This window comes from Chlamydotis macqueenii, chromosome 2, assembly GCF_036417535.1.
Source record: "Chlamydotis macqueenii isolate bChlMac1 chromosome 2, bChlMac1.mat, whole genome shotgun sequence".
NCBI lineage: Eukaryota > Metazoa > Chordata > Aves > Otidiformes > Otididae > Chlamydotis > Chlamydotis macqueenii.
The window spans coordinates 150,223,878-150,245,992 of NC_141557.1; the positions used below are offsets into that span (position 1 = coordinate 150,223,878).

The 22,115-nt window shown below is 43.0% G+C and overlaps 1 protein-coding gene across 1 annotated transcript in view; it reads left to right on the forward strand.

Annotated features, from left to right (window-relative positions):
* DEPTOR (DEP domain containing MTOR interacting protein) overlaps positions 1-22,115 on the forward strand; it is a 78,596-nt gene that overhangs the window by 44,959 nt on the left and 11,522 nt on the right. Inside the window, exons 6-9 of the mRNA XM_086741212.1 lie at positions 5,131-5,316; positions 7,474-7,608; positions 10,683-10,753; positions 12,979-13,083. Of these exons, the coding sequence (XP_086597338.1) occupies positions 5,131-5,316; positions 7,474-7,608; positions 10,683-10,753; positions 12,979-13,083 (497 nt within the window). The remainder of the gene's footprint in view (positions 1-5,130; positions 5,317-7,473; positions 7,609-10,682; positions 10,754-12,978; positions 13,084-22,115) is intronic.

Sequence of the window (22,115 nt, forward strand, 5' to 3'; positions counted from 1 at the left end):
TCTGTTAATGCTTTTATAACCCCTTCCTCTTCACCTCAGCACAAGCACACATTCACACAAACAAACAAGCGCACATTTCAACATGTCCTCCACTCTCTCTCTTGAAAAGCTGCTTCATCCAGCTCCTCGGGGAACTTTGATTTCTTTCCCATTGCTCCCTCGACACAGAGCAGCCGCTACCTGGCTCCAGGCGCAGGCCTGCTTGGTGACAGCGTAGTGTTTCTGGAGATGTGCAGAGCAGCTGGAGTGCATCAGTGGATGTGGCCTACTGGGAACTGCAGCTTTCGGCTGGTAGAAAACATTAATCACCGCGGTGGAGATGTACATGGATTATCAGCGCTAAAAATCACGGGGAATTGAAGTGGTGGGAGGGATTTGGGGGAAAAGCCAGTTATGAAAATGGCCTGATTTTTAAGGCATGAGTCACATTATGTCTTAAAAAGGCTTTTGTACTTTCTAAAGCCTCCTGAGTTCTATGAAATCAATGTAAAGCTAATATTTCTATCTACTGTGCATCAGACTCCTTGCGAAAGAAGAGAAGGCTGTTTGAGCCCCATGCAGATCCCAGGATTTTGTGTCAGAATCAGAAGCTGAAAGAAGATTTGCATGGACGTTGCAATTTATATTTTATGTATCTGGACAGAAACTGTGAAGCAGCCAGGTACAAGAAGCACCAAAGCTGCAATGTTAGGTGCTCTCGATCAAAGAAATGTCATAATAAAAAGTCTGATTTTTCTCTTCTTAACAGTAATGTAAATGGGGAATGACTAGCTAAAATCCTTGCCAATGAAATTTGCAAACTCTAGGGGTAGATGAGACAGTAAACAAATAATTGAACTCCATTAATTAAATGGTCATCACCCAAAAGAGGCATTTTCATATAACTGGTGTATAACTAGAAGGCAGTACATCTAGGAAATGAGAATACAGGCTCTGCTCGTTGGTGGGAAGCAACACTGTGCAAGGAAGGGAGGATGTACAGGGCACAAATTGTTCCCAGCTTGTGATTTTCGTGCAGTACAGTTGTATTAACTGTTACTGTGAGTCTGAGACATACAAAAAGGAGGAGAGCAAGTAACAGATGGGGAGTGAGGTTGTAACTGTGAGCATGCAGTTCTGGCAGACGGATTTTAGGAAGGATAAAGAAATTCTGAAGAGGACTCAACGAGGGCTAAAAAGTCAGAATTTAAGGGGTATTATTTATTCAGCTAATCAAAGATATGTTTCAGAGTTGGCTTCATCATTTCACAGACTTCTTGTAGAAATATTTCTGACTGGATCTTGCATACCTCTCTGATGAAGATGTGGCAAAGTCCAGCTATTAGCAGCTAAAGTTAAACAAATTCAGCCTTGAGTTAAATCTTTATTGCCTGGCAGGGAAAGTAACTGAAGGCTTGAACAGCTCATAAAGGGAAGAGTAAAGTGGTCATTACAGGCTGCTTTAAAGTAAGAATAAACTATAGGGGTTTTTTTAAGATTAAAACATAGTTTTTTAATTCTGTTTCTGGGAGAAATTTTGTGGCCTGTGTTTGTGGACCAGTGGGTTGTGACCATACCTGGAAAGTTTGACATCAGTGACTGTGAATTAATGTTGGTGCCTTTCCCTCCAGGCCCATAAGTTCTCTTAATTCACTTCTGTGATTTTGGAGGCTGCCAGTCACCATATATTTTCTTCACTGTTTTTGCTACAGTTTTGTTACGTTTCATAAGGTGCACATTGTAACATGAACATGTTGCCACACGAGGACCTGTGAACTGACTTGGACTGAGAAACCCATAAAGTCACCCCACCTTGCTCTTCACATCACCCTCATCATGTACAAATACAGGTCTTGATCATCAATGTACATAAATTCTACCTTTTAGTCAAGGAATATGCAAAAAGTTACATGGTGCTACAAATACGTTACTTGCTCAAACTGAGGATGCACACTGTTATTCTAACAGTCTCACGTGAAATGTGAACTGTCAGTAGAAACGAGGAATTAAACTATGAAAGTCAATGAGCGCTCCAGAATCTGTGCTAATACTACTTGTCATAAACATTCTGTCTACAAATCCTTTGTTGTGTAAATCATACACAAATATTCTACAACATACAGTTGTTGGTCTTACCTTTTTCACTTGTATTCATTTGTTGTATAAAAAGTCACCCTTCCATGGACTGAAATAGTTACAGCAGGGATGAATTACTTCAATGTAAGACCTAAGCTTCACTATTGTAAGTAATATTGTAATATTACAATTTTTCAGTCAAAACAAGTATTGTTATTCTAAAATATGTTCCACTACCTTGCCATACAAAAAGTTTATATTATGTAGTTTCATGGTCAATAATTATTCTAGAATTTCAGAGTGCTTTGTGATGACTGCAACACAAGTGTGTGTTGATCTCTGGTTATCATAATTTCTGAGGGCTGTCAGAGCACTTCAGTTAATGACACAAACAGAACAGAATAGTTTTACTTAAAAACTGTAGTGTCATAATATTTAACTTGAATCAGAAACGGTACCAGTATTTCTTATATTGTAAACATTTGGCAACAGTAATTCTACTTCCAAGGAAGTATTTGTGGGCCTCTCTTTCATTTAAGCTTATGAATCCCAGTAGTGTGCTGAATAAGTAGATCTTGTCTTTTAAAGTTTCAGGAAACTCTTTAAGATGTCATTAAAAAAAAAAAAGAAGTTTTTTTTTTTTTTGTATTTACATGAGGTTATTCTAATGATGTGGTAGGATGTAGCTAGATATTGCTAGATTTACATACTGTGTCAGTGATCTGAAAATGAGACTGGTAGCTGCGAACACCTACCTATTAACTCTGCTTCTGATCACAAATCCCTTTGTGGATGTAGGCAAGTCTCCAAATCTCTCCTCCTCTATTTCTGTTCTTCAAAAATAGTGATCATTAGTAAGTGTTGTTTATTAGTATTGCGTACTATATGTGTCCAAAATGCAGAGCACAGCAGCAGTGTGTGCCTGCAATAATTAATGTTTAAAAAAACAGTAATGAAGTGCTTGCAATGCTAAATTTGACTTAGAGCTATTTGGCTCATGGAGGGGGCGTATGGCTGATTTGAGGAAAAAAACAGGTTCAGTGTCAAAATGAAGCAGAAAAAAAGCCAACTGGCCCTTGCTTTTCTGAAGCTCTTCAACAGAACCGGGCAATCGAGGTAACAGAGGTCTTTTGTGTAGATGGTACTTGAAACATAGCAGTTTGGCTGACTGGCATGACCTTTCTGCTTTATTCATGGAAAAAAGGCAGAGTTTCAAAAATCTACCTTCTTTCAAAACTGTAAGAAATGCCCTACAGCCTATGCCACGCTGCGGGGCTCTGGAGCAGACAGTCTGTGTGGCAGCTCAGGCACAAGCACATGCAGTTCAGAAAGCTCCTGTGTCCTGATGGTTCCTTGTGTCCTAAAGGCAAAAGTGCATTTGCATAGAGTGTCCCCTCTCTGACAGTGGCCCAGACAGGCAAGAGACATGCTTCTTTGCAAGACAGATGTATGGTCTGACCCCATATGGCAGTTTCTGTATCCGTATGGAGGACTGTGCCCTGAGGATCACGGCTGGGACTGGTGTCTTCTTTATTGTCTGGATGACTTGACATCCCTGGCATGAATATACTAGAGAAAGGGAACTGGGTTTTTTCCTCTTTGAGGCTATTCCTTCAGCTCACAAGCATCAAATGAGATACTGGCAGTTTATGTTTAAATACAGCCTTTTTTTTGCCAGGCTATCATGTATGGGGTGTACTTCTGTGGGGCTCATGGAGAGCAATCTGAGACACACAGAAGTATTAAGAAGGGATGAGAGCAAGAAAGAGTGGTTTTGGGATGAGGACAAAGGGAGAGGCGGCCAGTGGGGCTCCAGGCTCTGGATCTGGTGTAGCACCTTGTGTTCTGCTGCTTTTGGACTCCATGTGTTGGACAGAGCAAAGAGCAGGGTGTCAGTGTCTGCAGTAGGAGGCTGAGGCCAAATGACTGTCACGTACTCACAGACTTGACTGACCCCTGAGTGCATATCTATGCTATTGTTCATTCTTTACATATAAATACATATAAACCACCAGTTCCTATGATTCAAAATTGGAAGAAAAGAAGTTTATAAACTAGGTAAATCCAGAATCTAGATCCTTTGTGGAAAAGGTCAACTGTGGGAAATAATGTCTGTGGAACGTGACTGCAGGAGCTAGGTGAAGATGGAGAAAACACAGCCAAAACATCTACTGCAGCTATTGAAGATGCTGCAGTACTAATGCAGGGAGCACTCCAGAGGGCTTTTCTGCAATCAGACCCTGAAGGAGTCAGAGCACCTTCAGGACCTGGCACAGAGCTCCATCCAACTGCTGCATTTTTCATCGCTATTAAGATGCAGCATCAGTGGCAGCGAACACACAGGCATTACCCTGCTGTCTGCAGGTAGGCTCAGCGCTCTTGCTCTGACACCAGCAACCTGAGATTTGCTCTCAGTGTCGAAACAGGTTGTAATTGAGACTTCTGTTTGTTATGTAAGAAATGATTTTTGACCAGATGCCTGTTCCCAAACCTTGCGTATCCGTGCAAAGCAGGGGAAGTGGCCTGCAGGAAGTGTCTGGGACATGATGTCTGTGAACAAGACAGAGGAAATACACAGGTCTTGATTCTTTGCTGCTCTGTAGCTCTGAACAAAGTAGTCAGTCAGAGCTCCCAGAGGCTGCCCTAGACTGATGAATTTACAAAAAACTTGATGTAAGGCGCTAAGTGTGGTCTGCAGTGACCAGCAGCAATAAAAGGCATACAGAGGACACACGTGGAGATGGACCATTGTACAACCTGTCACAGAAAGATTAACTACTTCCATTTCCACTTGACAATAAGAAGTGCTTGTCATTAATCAAGGTAATGTGAAAGATTCCTCTCAGGAATGGCAACTGAAGTTCTTACTTTGTTATTGAGGTTATAAACACGTGTATATTGAAACTATCTGTGTGAAGCTGATCACCTTCCTCCTTTTTCTGAGTCTGCAGAGGGGAGGGCAGAGCTCCTGGTGTTGCTTCGTTACATCAAGGCATGTAGTGCACACACTGCAGAGAGTTATGCTCTGATTTCAGTCCTACCAGGTGCAGACTTTCTATCCATTTCTTTTTCCAGTGTCCAACAAGCACCATTTTATGGATAGCAACTTGCTCTACCAGTGTAGAATGAATTTCCGGCGGCGGCGGCGATTAATGGAGCTCCTCACTGAAAAATCTCGCTTGATGCCAGAAAGCCATGACAGCCCGTTTTGCCTGCGCAAGCAGAACCATGACAACAGAAAGCACACCAGTTTTCTCTCAGGTGACTCATCAACTATACTGCTATCTGTAGAGTGACTTCATGGGATGTTAAACAATCATTTTTGGACAAGGGCTTTCAGTGTTTATTAAAAAAAAAAGCAGAGCAGGGTATCATGTGTCCCTGTTCATAGGGTTTGTCCATTTGCTCAATTTATAAAATTTTTAGCTCCCTGGGGTGGTTTTGCTCCGGTATCCATAGTATGTCAAATGCTGATCAAAAATCAGTGTCCATGAACAAACAGAACAGATTAAAGTCCCCCCAAGCCCAGTGTGATTAGTCATAGCCTCATCCTTGGAAACATTCAAGGCCAGGTTGGATGGGGCTCTGAGCAACCTGATTGAGTTAGAATCATAGAATCATAGAATGGTGAGGGTTGGAAGGGACCTTCAAAGGTCATCTAGTCCAACCCCCCTGCAAGGAGCAGGGACATCCCCGACTAGATCAGGTTGCTCAGAGCCTCATCCAGCCTGGCCTTGAATGTTTCCAGGGATGGGGCATCCATCACTTTTCTGGGCAAGCTGTTCCAGTGTTCTATAACTCGCATCGTAAAAAAATTTTTCCTAATTTCCAATCTAAATCTACCCCCCACTATTTTAAAACCATTACCCCTCGTCCTATTGCAACAGGCCCTACTAAACAGCCTCTCCCCATCTTTCTTTTAGGCCCCCTTGAGGTACCGGAACACCGCTATCAGGTCTCCCCGGAGCCTCCTCTTCTCCAGGCTGAACAGCCCCAACTCTCTCAGCCTGTCCTCATAAGAGAGGTGCTCCAGCCCTTTTATCATCTTCGTGGCCCTCCTCTGGACCTTCTCCAACTGGTCCATGTCCTTCTTGTGTTGGGGGCTCCAGAACTGGACACAGTACTCCAGGTGGGGTCTCACCAGGGCAGAGTAGACGGGGAGAATCACCTCCCTCGACCTGCTGGCCACGCTCCTCTTGATGCAGCCCAGGATGCGGTTGGCCTTCTGGGCCGCAGGGACGCGTTGCCGGCTCATGTTAAGCTTCTCATCCACCAGCACTCCCAAGTCCTTCTCCTCAGGGCTGCTCTCAATCCATTCCCTGCCCAGCCTGTATTTGTGCCTGGGATTGCCCTGACCCAGGTGCAGGACCTTGCACTTGGCCTGGTTGAACTTCATGAGGTTGGCACGGGCCCACCTCTCCAGCCTGTCAAGGTCCCTCTGGATGGCATCCCTCCCTTCCAGCATGTCGATGGCACCACACAACTTGGTGTCGTCGGCGAACTTGCTGAGGGTGCACTCTATCCCACTGTCCATGTTGCTGACAAAGATGTTGAACAGGGCCGGGCCCAGCACGGACCCCTGAGGGACGCCACTCATGACCAGTCTCCACTTGGACATTGAGCCGTTGACCACCACTCTCTGAGTGCAGCCATCCAGCCAACTCCTTATCCACCGAGTGGTCCGTCCATCAAACCCATGTCTCTCTAGTGTAGAGAGAAGGATGTCGTGCGGGACAGTGTTAAAAGCTTTGCATAAGTCCAGGTAGATGATGTCTGTTGCTCGTCCCTTGTCCACCGATGCCGTCACCCAGTCATAGAAGGCCACCAAATTGGTCAGGCACGATCTGCCCTTGGTGAAGCCATGTTGGCTGTCACAAACCACCTCCTTCCTCTCCATGTGCCTTAGCATGGTTTCCAGGAGAATCTGCTCCATGACCTTGCCAGGCACAGAGGTGAGTTGGAGATGTCCCTGCTCCTTGCAGGGGGGCTGGACTACATCACCTTTGAAGGTCTCTTCCAATCCAAGCCATTCTATGATTCTATGATTCTATATATTCTATGTGGAGTTTTCAAGAAGAGTAAAAGTGAGGGGAAGAGGTCCTGCAGCTTTTGCTGTACAGCAATATCTAGCAAGAACCAAAGAATAAATGGGAAGTAGAAGGAAAAATGGGAAAAATTATTTCCCTATGTTGAAATGCCTCCTAGAAGACACTGCAATAGGAACAGTTCAGCCATCATATTAGCTACGGTATACATGAGTATATCATACTCATGTAGTGACTCTTCTAACTATGGAAAACACACTAACGTCTTCCCCGTGTTGTCAGCTGAAGTGTGGCTTATTGCTATTGTTTTAAAGAAACCAGGGAAATTAGTTTAATAATTTCTTTTCTCTCTGTATTTTCTCCCTGTTTGTAGTGAGTCCCACCAAGGAGATAAAGATCGTGTCGGCCGTACGGAGGAGCAGCATGAGTAGCTGTGGTAGCAGCGGGTACTTCAGCAGTAGCCCAACACTCAGCAGCAGTCCCCCTGTGCTCTGCAACCCCAAATCTGGTGAGCACCAGCATCACTTATGACGCACAGGAGTCATCGTGCAGACATCTGTTTGGGGAGTGAAGAATGCCTAAGAATGTCTAATGGGGAGTGAAGAATGCCTAATGTCTTGTCTAAGTTTATCTTTCCAAGGATATGTTAAAAATTCACAGTGTCACAGGTTTTGTAGGCTAGAGAGGACTATTATAATCTTCTAGCCTGTAGTCCTGCTAAACACAGGCCAGATGTCTGCCTCCAATAATCTCTGCATCAAGCCCATAATTGTGGTTTGAGCTGCAGTTTCTCTCTTAGGAGGACATGCAGTCAGAGGCCCAGATTTGCCTGTTCATTGCCAAGCTCTGAACCAATTCAAACCTCCTAGAGACATTCCTTTGGTGCAAGTCAGAGGAGAGTTTAACTATCCAGTGGCCGCTTGAGTTGCTGTGAAATAATGCAACTTAAAAAGCAGTAGCCTCTAAAAAAAGAGGCAGCATTGTTTCAGTCTGTCAGGGATCATTTGAACATTTTAGTTTGTCTTGTTCTTACACTGGTCTGTTTAGGAAGGTAAAAGTAGTGCTGAAGCTTATTTTCCTTTTGAAAGGATTTCCTATCCCATGCCGGAAGGTTAAACACACCCATTCTTCCACAGTTCACTTAAAATTATTTCTTACTGTGCATCTGGGAAAGGGAAAACAGACCAGGATAGATATCCTTTCATCCTCTCTGTTTTCCTCAGAAAGAGCCCTGAATTTCAAAGCAGATTCCCTGCTGCCCTTTGTGCTTCTTATTATTTCAAAGTTACTGGGTCTCCCCAACGGTGTGGGGAGCATTGTGCAGCGGGCTAAGGCCTCGGTGGATATGTGTACTTTGCTTTCAAAGGGATGCTGGCATTTGAAGTGATTACTAGAGAGTGCCTCAAGCACGATATGAATCCTGTTCGAAACACTGACAATGTGCTCTGGAGGTGAGGGAGCTAAAGTGCATTTCATTCCTGCTGTGCAGAGTGCGCATCAGAAACAGAGGCATAGTTATGGGGACATTTTCTTTCTCTTTCTTTTTAGTACATTTCCTTCCCTCTACTTATGCTCTGCTGAGAATTTAGTATGGGGCTCTAAATTAAAATAATTGGAAGGACTCAGTAGGATTGTGTGCCCAGAAGCTGTAACCCCCTACACCAGACCTGCTGTCCAGCTTGAGGGAACGCTTGCAGTGCTGGTGGTCATGGCATCCTTGGGGATGATGACCAACGCTGCTGTTGGGTGTTCAGTGTCAACTTCCAAGCTGTTTACCCCTGTATGCAATGGGTTTGCACCTATACGAAGAGTGCCACAGTGTCATGTTTTAGCAGAATGTCTCTCAGGTACGCTTCCCAGAAATGCTCTGATAGATTTTGTATGGTGAGGTCTTTGGCCCTCGTACATCATTAATTACATCCTAGAAAATTTTCTGGGACAGATAAAGCAACATTCATGTGCTGTCCATAGAAGTGTGTGTTATCTGAAGTATGCTGACTATTCCATTCATTTATGGTTCTGATTATATACGAAGTGTCAGCCATGAGTAGTGAGAACAAGTTTGTTTTAATGCAGCTGATTACACAACACTAGAAGAAAATTAATAGCCTGATATAGCCCTTGCATAAATTCTTTATTTTTTAAAATAAATTCTCCCTTAGGACTAGTTTTCAAACTCTGAATAGCTTTAACAGGCTCATAGTTGAAAGAAGACAGCAACGGACTTATAAACAGACTTATTTTTAAGAATTATACAATTACTGGCGAGGTAGGGCAATTTGTCCTGTAGCACAAGTACAGATCCACACGTCCTCTTACAGAGGTTAACATAAGGCTGTCAGATGTAAATGTTATGGAGGAGTTCTTAATCCTCTGCTGGACTATAAAGTGATTTTTTTCACAAATAGTTTCCTGCTATCCAGAATCAGATCATGTTGCTGAACTGCGTGCTCATAAACACAAGGCAGAGGTATATTGTCAGATGAATTCTCTTGCAGGCAAACATTTTAAAAACTTCAGGTCATGACTTGACCAGTCATGTAGTAAAACAATCATCAAACAAAAAAAAAAATTCTGGAGGTATAGTGAAAGGAGGCACACAGAAGAGTCCTTCGTGGATGATTTACCTGATTCTGAGTTGTCAAATGAGCATAATCATTCAGGTTTTTTACGTTGACCAGGCATGCTCTGGAAAGTGTAATACTGGCTAAATGACAGTTTGTCAAAATCCACAGGAAAGTAAAAAAAATACATATTGATTTGTATGCTAGAATTCTCCCTGCTCCCATGAATGTAATTAAGAAACTCATGAATGTCTTCGAATACCATCTGTGGGAAGTTTTATCTTCCACCTGTGACTAAAAGGCAGACATCCATCTTATGAAGCATTTATAAACAGATTAAAAATTGTACACAGAATGGTATCGATTTGGTTTGGCAGAACTTTACATTTACTTTGTTCAGGGGAAAATTGTCCCGATGCATAGCAAGGCAATAGGGAATCACCTGCAGAAACTCACTGGTACTTCCTTTCACGTAAAATCCCAGCCAGCTATAGGTTACCTAGACTGCCTCTGGGTAAGATGGGGTCTAGGTGACTCTGCCTACAACTGCAGAAATCTCTTTGTTGGGATAATTCCTGACTCAAGCAGAATTTTCTTATTACTTAATTCTGCGATTCAAACCCAACTAAGATGAAATAGCTGAGAGCACCCAACACGTACAGAGCGAGCCACGAAGAAAGCTGCTCCATGTCAGGAGGGTTGGTCACTCGTTTCAACCCTGCACACAGGAACAGCTCCTTCTGATGTTTGTCGTAGTGTTTAGTGGATCTTGATTGCAGGCAACAAAGTCTGTTGGCTAAATGCCCTGATCTTCCAAAGCTGTCATTATTTTTACTCAAGAGTTATTCTGCTGTCTTTTCCTTGGCTCTTTTACTATTTTCAAGCAAGTCTGCAAGAACTGAAAGAGTGTATAGGAACTGGGTCCAAAAAGATGTTGTGCCTCAACACTCTATCTTATTTATTAGGAGAAACTCCAGAGGAATGTTTATATTGAATATTCATTTATATACCTCCACAGTATTAAAGAGACCCGTGACTGCTGATGAGCTCTTGATGCCTGGAGCCCCATATGTGAGAAAAACTTTTACGGTATGTCTTCAGTATTTTTCTTTATTTTTTGCATGTTGTTGGCATAAGGTAATCCAACCAGACATTTTCTGATGGGATAATGAGAGCTTATTTGCATTTGCTAAGGTTTGCACTTTAAAATCCCAAACTCCGTTATCAGTACTTCCACACATTTCAGGTCTGATTCTGCACTTGTTTATCCTGTCTTTATGCCAACGTAGTACTGCTGACTTAAATGGAGTGTAAAATGACATAAAGCCAATAACATTTGTATTATACAAATTCATCTAGACTTTGTGCTCCTGGTAATACTTGCACTGCAGGAGTGGATTTTCTACCCAAACTGAAGTTTTCTACTGAGGTCTTTCTAGACCATTGTGGGACAGAAATTTTGATTCATATTCACTATTCGAGAAAGCCTTTTTGTAAATACATTTTTATAACATTTTCAGACCTAGTCATTGGAAGCATTACTTTTTACAGCCTCCTAGTTCGACAAAAAAAGTTCATTAAAAGCAAGAGGAGTCGTTTGGATAGAGCCCTTCCCATGAGTCATATAGCAGCCTGTACAGAGGCTTTGACAAGGCTGTTGCACAACGTCCTTTACTGTATTTCATAGAATCATAGAATCATAGAATGGCTAGGGTTGGAAGGGACCTTCAAAGGTCATCTAGTCCAACCCTCCTGCAAGGAGCAGGGACATCCCCGACTAGATCAGGTTGCTCAGAGCCTCATCCAGCCTGGCCTTGAATGCTTCCAGAGATGGGGCTTCCACCACCTTTCTGGGCAACCTGTTCCAGTGTTCTATAACTCGCATCGTAAAAAATTTTTTCCTAATTTCTAATCTAAATCTACCTCCCTCTATTTTAAAACCATTACCTCTCGTCCTATCGCAACAGGCCCTACTACTAAACAGCCTATCCCCATCTTTCTTGTAGGCCCCCCTTGAGGTACCGGAACACTGCTATCAGGTCTCCCCGGAGCCTCCTCTTCTGCAGGCTGAACAGCCCCAACTCTCTCAGCCTGTCCTCATAAGAGAGGTGCTCCAGCCCTTTTATCATCTTCGTGGCCCTCCTCTGGACCTTCTCCAACTGGTCCATGTCCTTCTTGTGCTGGGGGCTCCAGAACTGGACACAGTACTCCAGGTGGGGTCTCACCAGGGCAGAGTAGACGGGGAGAATCAACTCCCTCGACCTGCTGGCCACGCTTCTCTTGATGCAGCCCAGGATGCGGTTGGCCTTCTGGGCCGCAAGGGCGCATCGCCTGCTCATGTTAAGCTTCTCATCCACCAGCATTCCCAAGTCCTTCTCCTCAGGGCTGCTCTCAATCCATTCTCCGCCCAGCCTGTGGATTTGTGCCTGGGATTGCCCTGACCCAGGTGCAGGACCTTGCATTTGGCCTGGTTGAACTTCATGAGTTTGGCACGGGCCCACCTCTCCAGCCTGTCAAGGTCCCTCTGGATGGCATCCCTCCCTTCCAGCATGTCGATGGCACCACACAACTTGGTGTCGTCGGCGAACTTGCTGAGGGTGCACTCTATCCCACTGTCCATGTTGCTGACAAAGATGTTGAACAGGGCCGGGCCCAGCACGGACCCCTGAGGGACGCCACTCATGACCAGTCTCCACTTGGACATTGAGCTGTTGACCACCACTATCTGAGTGCAGCCATCCAGCCAACTCCTTATCCACCGAGTGGTCCGTCCATCAAACCCATGTCTCTCTAGTGTAGAGAGAAGGATGTCGTGCGGGACAGTGTCAAAAGCTTTGCACAAGTCCAGGTAGATGATGTCTGTTGCTCGTCCCTTGTCCACCGATGCTGTCACCCCATCATAGAAGGCCACCAAATTGGTCAGGCACGATCTGCCCTTGGTGAAGCCATGTTGGCTGTCACCAACCACCTCCTTGCTCTCCATGTGCCTTAGCATGGTTTCCAGGAGAATCTGCTCCATGACCTTGCCAGGCACAGAGGTGAGGCTGACTGGCCTGTAGTTACCTGGGTCTTCCTTATTCCCCTTTTTAAAAATTGGGGTTATGTTCCCCCTCTTCCAGTCATCAGGGACCTCACCAGACCGCCACGACTTCTCAAATATGATGGCCAGTGGCTTGGCAACTTCATCCGCCAGCTCCCTCAGGACCCGCGGATGGATCTCATCAGGACCCATGGTCTTGAACCATTTAAGTGTTATCCCCTTGAATTTCACTGAACTGCTTGAAGGTGATCACATCCTTCTTTTCTCTTTCCAGATTGTTGGTGATGCGGTGGGCTGGGGCTTTGTGGTACGGGGAAGCAAGCCCTGCCACATCCAGGCCGTGGACCCCAGTGGGCCAGCAGCCGCGGCTGGGATGAAGGTGGGTTTTCGAAACAGGACAATTTATCAGGAGATTTGTGTTGCTTAGTGGGCTGCCTGAACTTTGGGATGGAGAGGTGCTTTTGTTTCCTCAGTTGAGTATCTTTGTCTCAGTTTCAGACGTTTGTGCACAGTGAGTTCTGCTGCCTTTCATCCCCCTCCTGTTTCTTTTCTTCTGTCCTTGGGATTCTTCAAGTCTTTTTTTTCACATGAAACTCATCTATCCTTTCCAAGTTGTTTTCGTGATCTTTTCACCTTTTTTGTTTGTTTGTTTGTTTGTTTGTTTGTTTCGTTGGTTGACTGGTTTTGGTGGTTGTGGAGTTTTGTGGTTTTCTTGTTATTTTCACCTTTTTCTAACTCTGCACAATTTTAGTTTCCCTCTTCACTTTGTGATTTATGTCATTGCTGGTATGCAGCTTCGGGACTTTAGCTGTATAGGAAGAGGCAAAGTCAGACATACCCATTGAAAGTGAAGCTGGCATAACCCGTTGTTCACTGTAAAGCAGTTAAGATTAAAGACATTTTAGAAAGAAGAATATATTTCATAAGCATTGAAATAGTTTCATACATGATTTAAGAATAAATAAATGCAAATTCCATGTGAAGGCTTTTGTACTGCTAATGCAGAGCCCATTGACTTACCTGCGGGTTTGGATCGCATCCTGCATATATCTGTGAATTAATCACTGTCCTGTGCAGTGGGAAAAATGAAAGCAAAGCATTACACCAAGTACAGATAAAAGCAGGAAAGGGAAACTAGCTGCTACACCTACTGCAGTGTCCAGGCTGGCCCAGACACAAAGATTAAATTATCAATTTATGTTGTATTTTATTGTATGATAACACCACAGATGAAGGTTTCAAATGTATTCCACATGCAGTTCAGTTTGTCACAAATTTTGTCCTGCCTTCTAATTAATCTCCCTTTCCCATCACACTCACCTTGGCCTCTCGTCCAGATATTCACACCCACCAAGCTGGAGAGAGCGCACGCTGCCACAACTCCAGGGATGCAGGTCCTGAGTGGCACCCTGCTTAGCAAATGCACTGCAGGGATTTCTCCCCTCCAGCTGCTGGTTTGTTTTGTTTGTTTGTTTTTTTTTTAATGAAACTTGCAAGTACGTACTGTCTTTGAAGCATTTACTTTTTTTTGAGTATGGGCAGGCAAACCCCTGGGACAGGGAATGGCAACTGCAGAGCCTGTTGGTGCATGCAGCACCCTGGCACATCCTGCTGGCAAATGGCTTGATTCCTGAGGGAGCTGGAATTTTTTCTGTTTTATAGAATACCTAAATCATAGAATCATAGAATAGTTAGGGTTGGAAGGGACCTTTAAAGGTCATCTACTCCAACCCCCTTGCAAGGAGCAGGGGCATCTTCAACTAGATCAGGTTGCTCAGAGCTTGAGCAAAATAAAATATACAGTTGCAATTTCTATATGTGGAGTATAATTTTCAAATAGTAACCCTGCCTTAAATTTAAAAATAATGAATTTATTTGTGTGTATGTTCTAGAACCTGAACTTGGGAGCTTAGTACTTTACAGCATCTTTTACTCTCTGAATGTAGCAGCTAGTAATAAAGTAGATCTATTCTGAAACCTGACTTGTAAAAACAACACTGTAGTGTCATATGTATAATCTTAGAGAGATTTCACTTCTGCACTCAGCAGCTTAGAGCTGTTTTTACTTTTGATTTCATGCTGGCAACCCTGTGACTACACAGTAGGATGCTTCAGTTAAGCTGTGTTCTTTCATATTTCACCTCTGAAACTGGTTTTATGTACCAAATTTTGTCCTCATATCTTCCATTTGTGCTCTCCAAGCGCTCGTGTACTGTGATGGGGTTACAGAGGTTTACCTGAGCCATTCAAGACATAAGAATGTAAAATAGTCCGCTGTCCTGAGGGGAGCAAACAGTATTTTAGACAGTAGAACTGGGATATATTGCTTTGAAATTGCACAAAGGATAGATCTGGTTATTTGCAAAGGTGGTGTCTTTGTATAAAATTGCTTTTCCAAGCAGAATTGCACATAAAACATTATGGCCGTATATGAGATGAACCCCTGTTTAGACATCAAAATTGGCACCGCATTTTCAGAAACGCTGAATACCTTTAGCCCCTGGTGAAGAAATGACAGTTTTCTTTGAAAATAAGGGGGTTTTATTGAGGTGTTCCCATGGCAATAGGTATGTAAATTATAGTGCAGTATTTGAAATTTTTAAAAATCTATGTCACTTAATCCATCTGTTTGCAGAACTCTTCAATCTGACGAATTTAAAGGAATCATATGACAGGCTTTAGATGACACCTCCTTGAAAATAAACCTTCCCCTGTGTGGAAGCTGCAGGAGGGGCACTTTAAAAATAGACTGTTGGGCCCAGTAACTTCTGGTGGGATGGTGCAAGAGGCTTTTATCTGCCAGTGTTGCTCTGAGCACTACACCAAAGAAGCACTAACAAGGAGAGTTGGCTGTGATGAAAAGGGCAAGAATTTGAGGAAGAGCCAAGACTTGGCGTTGCAGTTTGTAGGAAAGCTCTTGGCAGTAGCAGCAGGGTTTTTCCTCCTGAGGAGGTGTATCCAGTGTAATTGTTTGTGGAAGTGTCTTTATTTGTAAAGCTTGTGATTTTGCACTTATCTGTCTTGGAGAGCAGTATATTCCTGTCTTTGCATTATGCTGGACTTCTTGAGAGAGGACTACTGCCTACAGTCTCATTGTAGGACCTCAGTTTGCGAACCTAAAAACTCTACTGTGTATTATATAAAGCAATAAACATGACAGGCTCAACCTACCTGAAGGACTTTGTGGTGGCTTGCTTTCAGTTTGACCTTGGCTGATCCAAACTGCTGTGAATTGGGAGTCTGACTAGAAAACTCTATGAGCTTGGGATGGAGCTCTGACCACACACAGTGGCTGTACGGTGCGCACAGCACTGAGCGGCTGGGATGCATGGGTCTCCATCACACATGTGCCCCTCTGAGTGGCAGCACTTGCTGTCTCATTATACATGACATCCTCTTCTGGGGGAATTTTCAGACAATTTAATTCTGAAATCCCTATGAGCATTGTCTGCTGAGGAGGTATGAGAGTATGTGAAGTATTTGGCTTTAAGTCTTAATACCTCTTCTGGGGCTGCTGAATAGGATTACCATTTACAGTCTGAGGTTTCAAGTATGAGGCTGAGCAAATAATTTAATAAATATCTTGTCAATTAGCTTTATTAAAGTATTTTTAGACCTGGTTTGTTGAAATACAGTTGCCTGCGACAGCCTTGCGAAGAGCATGGTTGCAGTAAGCGCATTAACAGGTGGGAGCTGGAGGCGACGTGGGGCTCTGAAAGGAGTCAGTGTTGTGATGCGTGCTTCTAAGTTATTTGCCGCTCTGTTTTGCTGTCTGCTATCGTCAGCAGTGGAAGACAGGAACAGCAGGATTTTGAAGTTCCTAGGTTGCTTTAATATTCAGTATTGACTGGCTGCAAAATTTGGGTCTCTGTGGAAGACACTGCTAAATATTGATAATTATTGTCAGGAAAACTCTTTTTCTCCTTTTTTTAGTGTTTTATTCTGTAAGTTATTTTCTATTTTTAAGGTACAAGTATTCTTTGAAAAGTTACACAACTGGACTTGAAGCTAGTAACTTAAACTATGCATCACAGGTTGTTATTTAGTGACGTTACCCCAACAGTGTGACAAAATTAGCAGACCTAGCTTAATGTAAGGCTTGTGAAAGAGACAAATTAGTCACTCATTTTGCTGATTATCTGTTCTTCCTTTTGGCTGGAGAAACCAGTACCCAGCTCTGACCTTTGAGGAATGCTGAAGAATAGCTGGTTCTTTAAACTGATTTTGAGCAAATTAGTATTTATAGCTGTAACACTTAAGGTCTTTGTATCATGCAAGTTGCAAATGGCCACTCAAGCTTTTCTACTCTATTCTAGTTCTTTTTAATTTCAGTTAGTAGTAGGGAGTTTGGAGGACCACATGTGGTCACTGCTACCAACCCCTTTTGTTTGAGCTCTGCTTGGGGATTGCGGTACACAGCCAGCACCATTTCAGCGTGGTTCTGCTCTCCTTCTGATCTTAAAAGCTAGCACAGGGAGGAGGTCAGCCTCATAAATTTTCTGCCTGTGCCATCGTCTTCTGCATTCGCCAATGAGTATTTCAGGTCTGGGTTCTCAAATGATTTCACTAGAAGAATAAGAGCCAAATCTCAAGTGTAATTGAGTAGCCACTATCTCATGGAGCAAATTGCTGTCAGGTCCCTTGAGGTCATCAAGCCCAGTCTCCCTGCAGTCAAAGGAACATAGGTACTATCTGGTTAGTCCAAAGAGTCCAAATTCTGCCACAATCACAAAATATTACGGGCTTGTAACATAAAGGACTAAAACCTACCCATTGTAAGGTGCCAAGTAGGGGGAAAACCAACCCCAAAACATGTCACATCAGAGGCATTGCCAATGCCTTAGATTCCTGCAACAGGAAGAAATTTGAACTGTGGGATTCTCAGGAGGTTGAACATACCCCTTGCTCCAGAGAAAAAAGCAAAACCTGTTCTGTGGTCCTTGCCAATCTGACCTCAAATATAGTGATTGCTTAACTGTTTGACAAGCAAGATAAACCAGCCTAAAAATGCTTAAAAAAAAAAAATCGCCCAGGAAAAAAATATCCCATTTATGGCTATGGCCAATCTCCAGTGTTTTACAGGATAGTGGGAAAAGTAGAGAAGCTTGGACATCCGAAGTGAGAAACTTCTTTGTAAGCTGTAAAGTCAGCCTCGTGGGAGCTTGAAGACTGAGATTTGTATTGTATAAATAAGGCACAATGAACATGCCTCAATTTAACCCTCTTCATGAAGCTTAGGAGAGGGAAGATCTCTTGGTGTTTGGTGCTGAGGCTCTAACACTTTAAGGCACTGGGGAGATGCTTCAGTACTGATTGAAGGTATCCGAAGGGTACTTTCACTGTCTCATGTGACTGAGCTCTGAATGAGAAGATGAAGTAGGTTCAGATAAACACTTATACTGTGCACTGGAGTATGGTGTTGTTGAAGCAGATGCAGTTCAGTCTTAGAATTCTTATCTTATGCCAACATGTTACTGGTTGTAGAAAAGCATAATTTACATGAGTTGCCATCTGTTTTCAATTACAGCATAAAACACAGAGGCAGGTTGGTATTTTCCTTTAGCTGTGTTATCAGCTCGCTGCTAAATTTGATAATTACACTAGAGTGAATTCAGAATGAATGTATTTGGTAATGTGAACACTCAAAGAAAAGTTGCTGACAAACTGCTTTCATAGCTTGTCCATAAATAGAGAAGCAGCAGAGCTAAATGCTCATAGCACTCTGTGCAATGAATGCCACTACTGTAGGCCTTGGAATATCGATGTATATGCAAGTTTCAAACATGTCTCTGTAAGGGAGTGCCTCATTTTGTGACAGTATTTGATCATAAACTGTAACATAAAGGTCTGTTCTCCCCCATAGAAATGTGGAAGCTATATTCAAGCACCTATGACTTTAGAGAAATCTAATTTTAAGAAGTCCGATTTGACAATTTAGCATAAAATCAACTCTGGTTTTGGAAAATCAAAGAAAATTCGAACAAGTTGTAGCTGCATCTTTCACTTTATGCAGCTCTAACCAGAAATTCAGATCTTCTGTGCTGCTATCCATCACAGAGACTGGAGAGAGTGAGCTGAGAAGTGTAGCCACTAGCCTTGAACATCTTATAAATCATGCTCAGGAGAGAGCGGTTGTCACATTAGGACATAGTAAGAACATAATGGTCAACAGTATGGATGCTTTTTTTTTTTTCGTTTCACCTTCAGTAGAAATTGTTCTAAAAGACTCTAAAGAAAAATTTAGTAAGGCAGTTGTGTTAGTAGCATGATGATTCAAAATAATTTGGAATAGATCAAATATTTGTGAATGTGAAAAAACTCTGCCATCGACATGAAAAGTAGATTAGTGGTTGGTTGTCCTTTACAACTGTTTAACAGCATGTATAGCACTCACCGTACTTTCCCAATTGATGCATGAATCTGTGCCTGGGTGTTCCTACTCTGTGCCGGCTGCCTCTTTGTGCTCTGTGGTCATCATTTGCTCAAGGAGTTTGCTGGTAAGCTGTGGTGATGCCCCTGTAGCCCTCCCATTCCAGTGGGTGTGTTTAATTAATGTCAGTGAGTAGTTCACAATTTTTTTTTAGAGTGAGTACTGTTACCACTTTCCCTGCACCTACCCTAAAACCCTGATACTCTAGCTATACTGGGATTGTTGCCATCACAGTTATGATAGTAGCATAGTACCGTGAGTACTGGGCAGCAGACTGCATCGCACCCATCTCCTCTTGTCTGAGAGTTTTGTGAATTCAGCCCTCTCACCAGACTAGGGGCTTCTCTTACTGCAGGAAAGCATGATTTTGCTAGCTGCATTGTATGTCACTGCCAGAACTTTGTCTGGTTGCCAAAAGGAGACAAGGTTTGGCAAATATCTCCTTTGCTTTCATTACAGAATACTGCTAGTGCAACAACAGAGTCCTTATGGCCTTGATCATCCTTCGCATTAGCACAGGGTCTTTAGGTTGATGGGAATCATGAAATGTTTTCTCAGCAGTCCCCCTTTCCTCTCGTCATTGGGAATCCCAGGGCAGCATTGGATGAGCTGTGAATCAGTCTCTCTTTTGCCCCTTTGCTGCATCAGCTACTCAGTCTGCTTTATTTCTTTTCCATGGTGGAAGCCCTCATTGTTGGACCTCTTCAAGTGGCAGGAGACTTATCTTAGAGACACTGTACCACTGGTCTGCTGGTGGAACTTGCCCCATGGTGGCCACATGGAAGACACAATTTGGATTTGGGTTCTCTTCTTTACCCTGTCACAAACTCTCCATGCAACTAAGCTGATCATTTTCCTACCAGAATACATAGGTGTTCTTGTAAAGTAAAATACCAACAAACCTGACACAATCAAAAAGTTTGATGAGTAGATGCATTTTTGCCAGTACAAATGAATAAAACTCCAGGTTTGCTAAAGCTTCCTTGTGCTTTGTGGGACCGTGGCTCACAGTGTATTGTCTAGCTTTCTCAGTCTCAGAGGAACATGTAGATCCAAATTTACAGACTGGACCTACTGACTCCTGTGAAGCAATGTTGCATCAATATAGGCTCCAAAATTCAGTCTGTGCAACTGTTCCATCCTACATTCCTACTTTTTGGATTGATCTCCATCTCTCTGCTTGCATCCTTGGTTTGCCTTGCTTATTTCCGCTCAGAATTGTTTAAGGATCAGTTTGTTTTGAAGACGTCTCTTCTGAGGCCCCAGTATTTCTGTTGAAGTTGGTTTGAATCATTGAGTGAAGTCCACCCCTGTGCCGATGTCTCCGAGTGCACAGTCACCACCAAGTAGACGGGGTGTGGGACTGCACTCCTTTCAATGGGCCTTGGGCTTCTGTTTGGTGGAGGTAAAATCACCTAAAAAAAAATCAGCCAGCTTTATGTTGGCCTAGAGACTGATGCTTGCTTTGGCTATCAGGGACTGTTAAAAAATAATGAAATCAAAACTCTTCATGTGGAAAGTCACCCCCCTGAAGTATAGAAAATAGGAAAAATGTCACTCATGCAGATGGGCAGCGCAGTGCTCAAACGTCACTCCAGCATGATGTAAACCTCAAACTGCACACACAAAAGAAAACAGAGAAACACAAACATATTGTGATTTTCAGTCCTGTTTTGGAACAACAGGACCCATGTTAGTCACTATAGAAAAAGGAGTTAAGGCAGTGGGAATTCCTGTGTAAAATACAAAAGGAGTACGTTTAGCTTTTTGAGTATAAATTTCACTTTTAATAGTGAATTTCCTTTTTTCCCCCTTAAATTTATACGACATAAGTAAATCCTTGCTGATCCCAGACCTGAATTTTGGCCTGCAGTACGATATTACATTTCCAATAACTCTGTGTGATTTTTTCTAAAGATTCTTTTAACAGAGAGAGAGTTTTACTGGGCAATAAAATGACTTTTTTTTTTTCTTTGCAACAACTGAAACATTATGCAAATACAGAAAGTTTCATAATACCTCAGAGCTCCTTCTGCATTTACAGCAACGTAGTTGACATTAGAATTGAACTTGTTTGTAGCCCAGTCACCTAAAATGCTGTCAGGCAACAAGTGACCTTCTGTACTTGTGTGTATACCTTGGCTCCTTCTCATCAATACTAAATACAAATGAGAAATAAAAAATGTCTGCAGGCTTGTAATTGCAGGTCAGTGGATTTTTTAAATTTAGTCACATTATTTTAATAAAAAGTCGGTTTCAGAATTCTTGTTGAGTAAGTGGTGTTTTATGGCAGGATAACCCAGATATCTTAACACCCTGCATTTATGAAAGTGCTTTCTTGATTGTTTCTGAAGTCTTACAGCTGTAGCCATTCAGAAAGAGAGAAAGCAGTCTTGGTTTCAGCTGCACTATAAAACAGGGCTGTGCTTGTGTTTTGTTACAGCTCCCAAATTCCAGCGTGGTCTATAGCCCATTGAACGGTGAGGTCTAGTGCCAGCCAGAACAGCTGGGATCTTACCCTTGCTCGAGCTTTCTTACGCTGCTGCAGGCCACTCTTAGGTAGTCCAGGCTCTCTAAAGAGAGGACTGTCACCTGAAAAACTTACCTGCAGAATGGCTGAAATAATAAAAAAAGTATCCTAAGTGTCTATAAAAAAGACATAAAATTAGAGGCGGGTACAGCAAAATGCTGGCATTTTGAACTGCTTTTGCTCTACTTGAGGATGAAAGGCATTTTGTATTATTATGTTTAGTTGCAATATCCATTTCACTTGAAGCCTGGAAGGGGTCCTCAGATGCTGTTGGGTTCACAGCATCGTGGCTATCGCAGCTCTCTGCCCCGAGCGCGCTGGGGATGCTGCTGCTCCCCAGCTGCCTGCTTTACAGACCCTTCCCCGCACTTCTGCGTATCTTGCCTTGTTGCTGCTCAAGACACAGACTGGCTTCCTTTAATGATAGACGCAAATGACTCGGGAAACATGT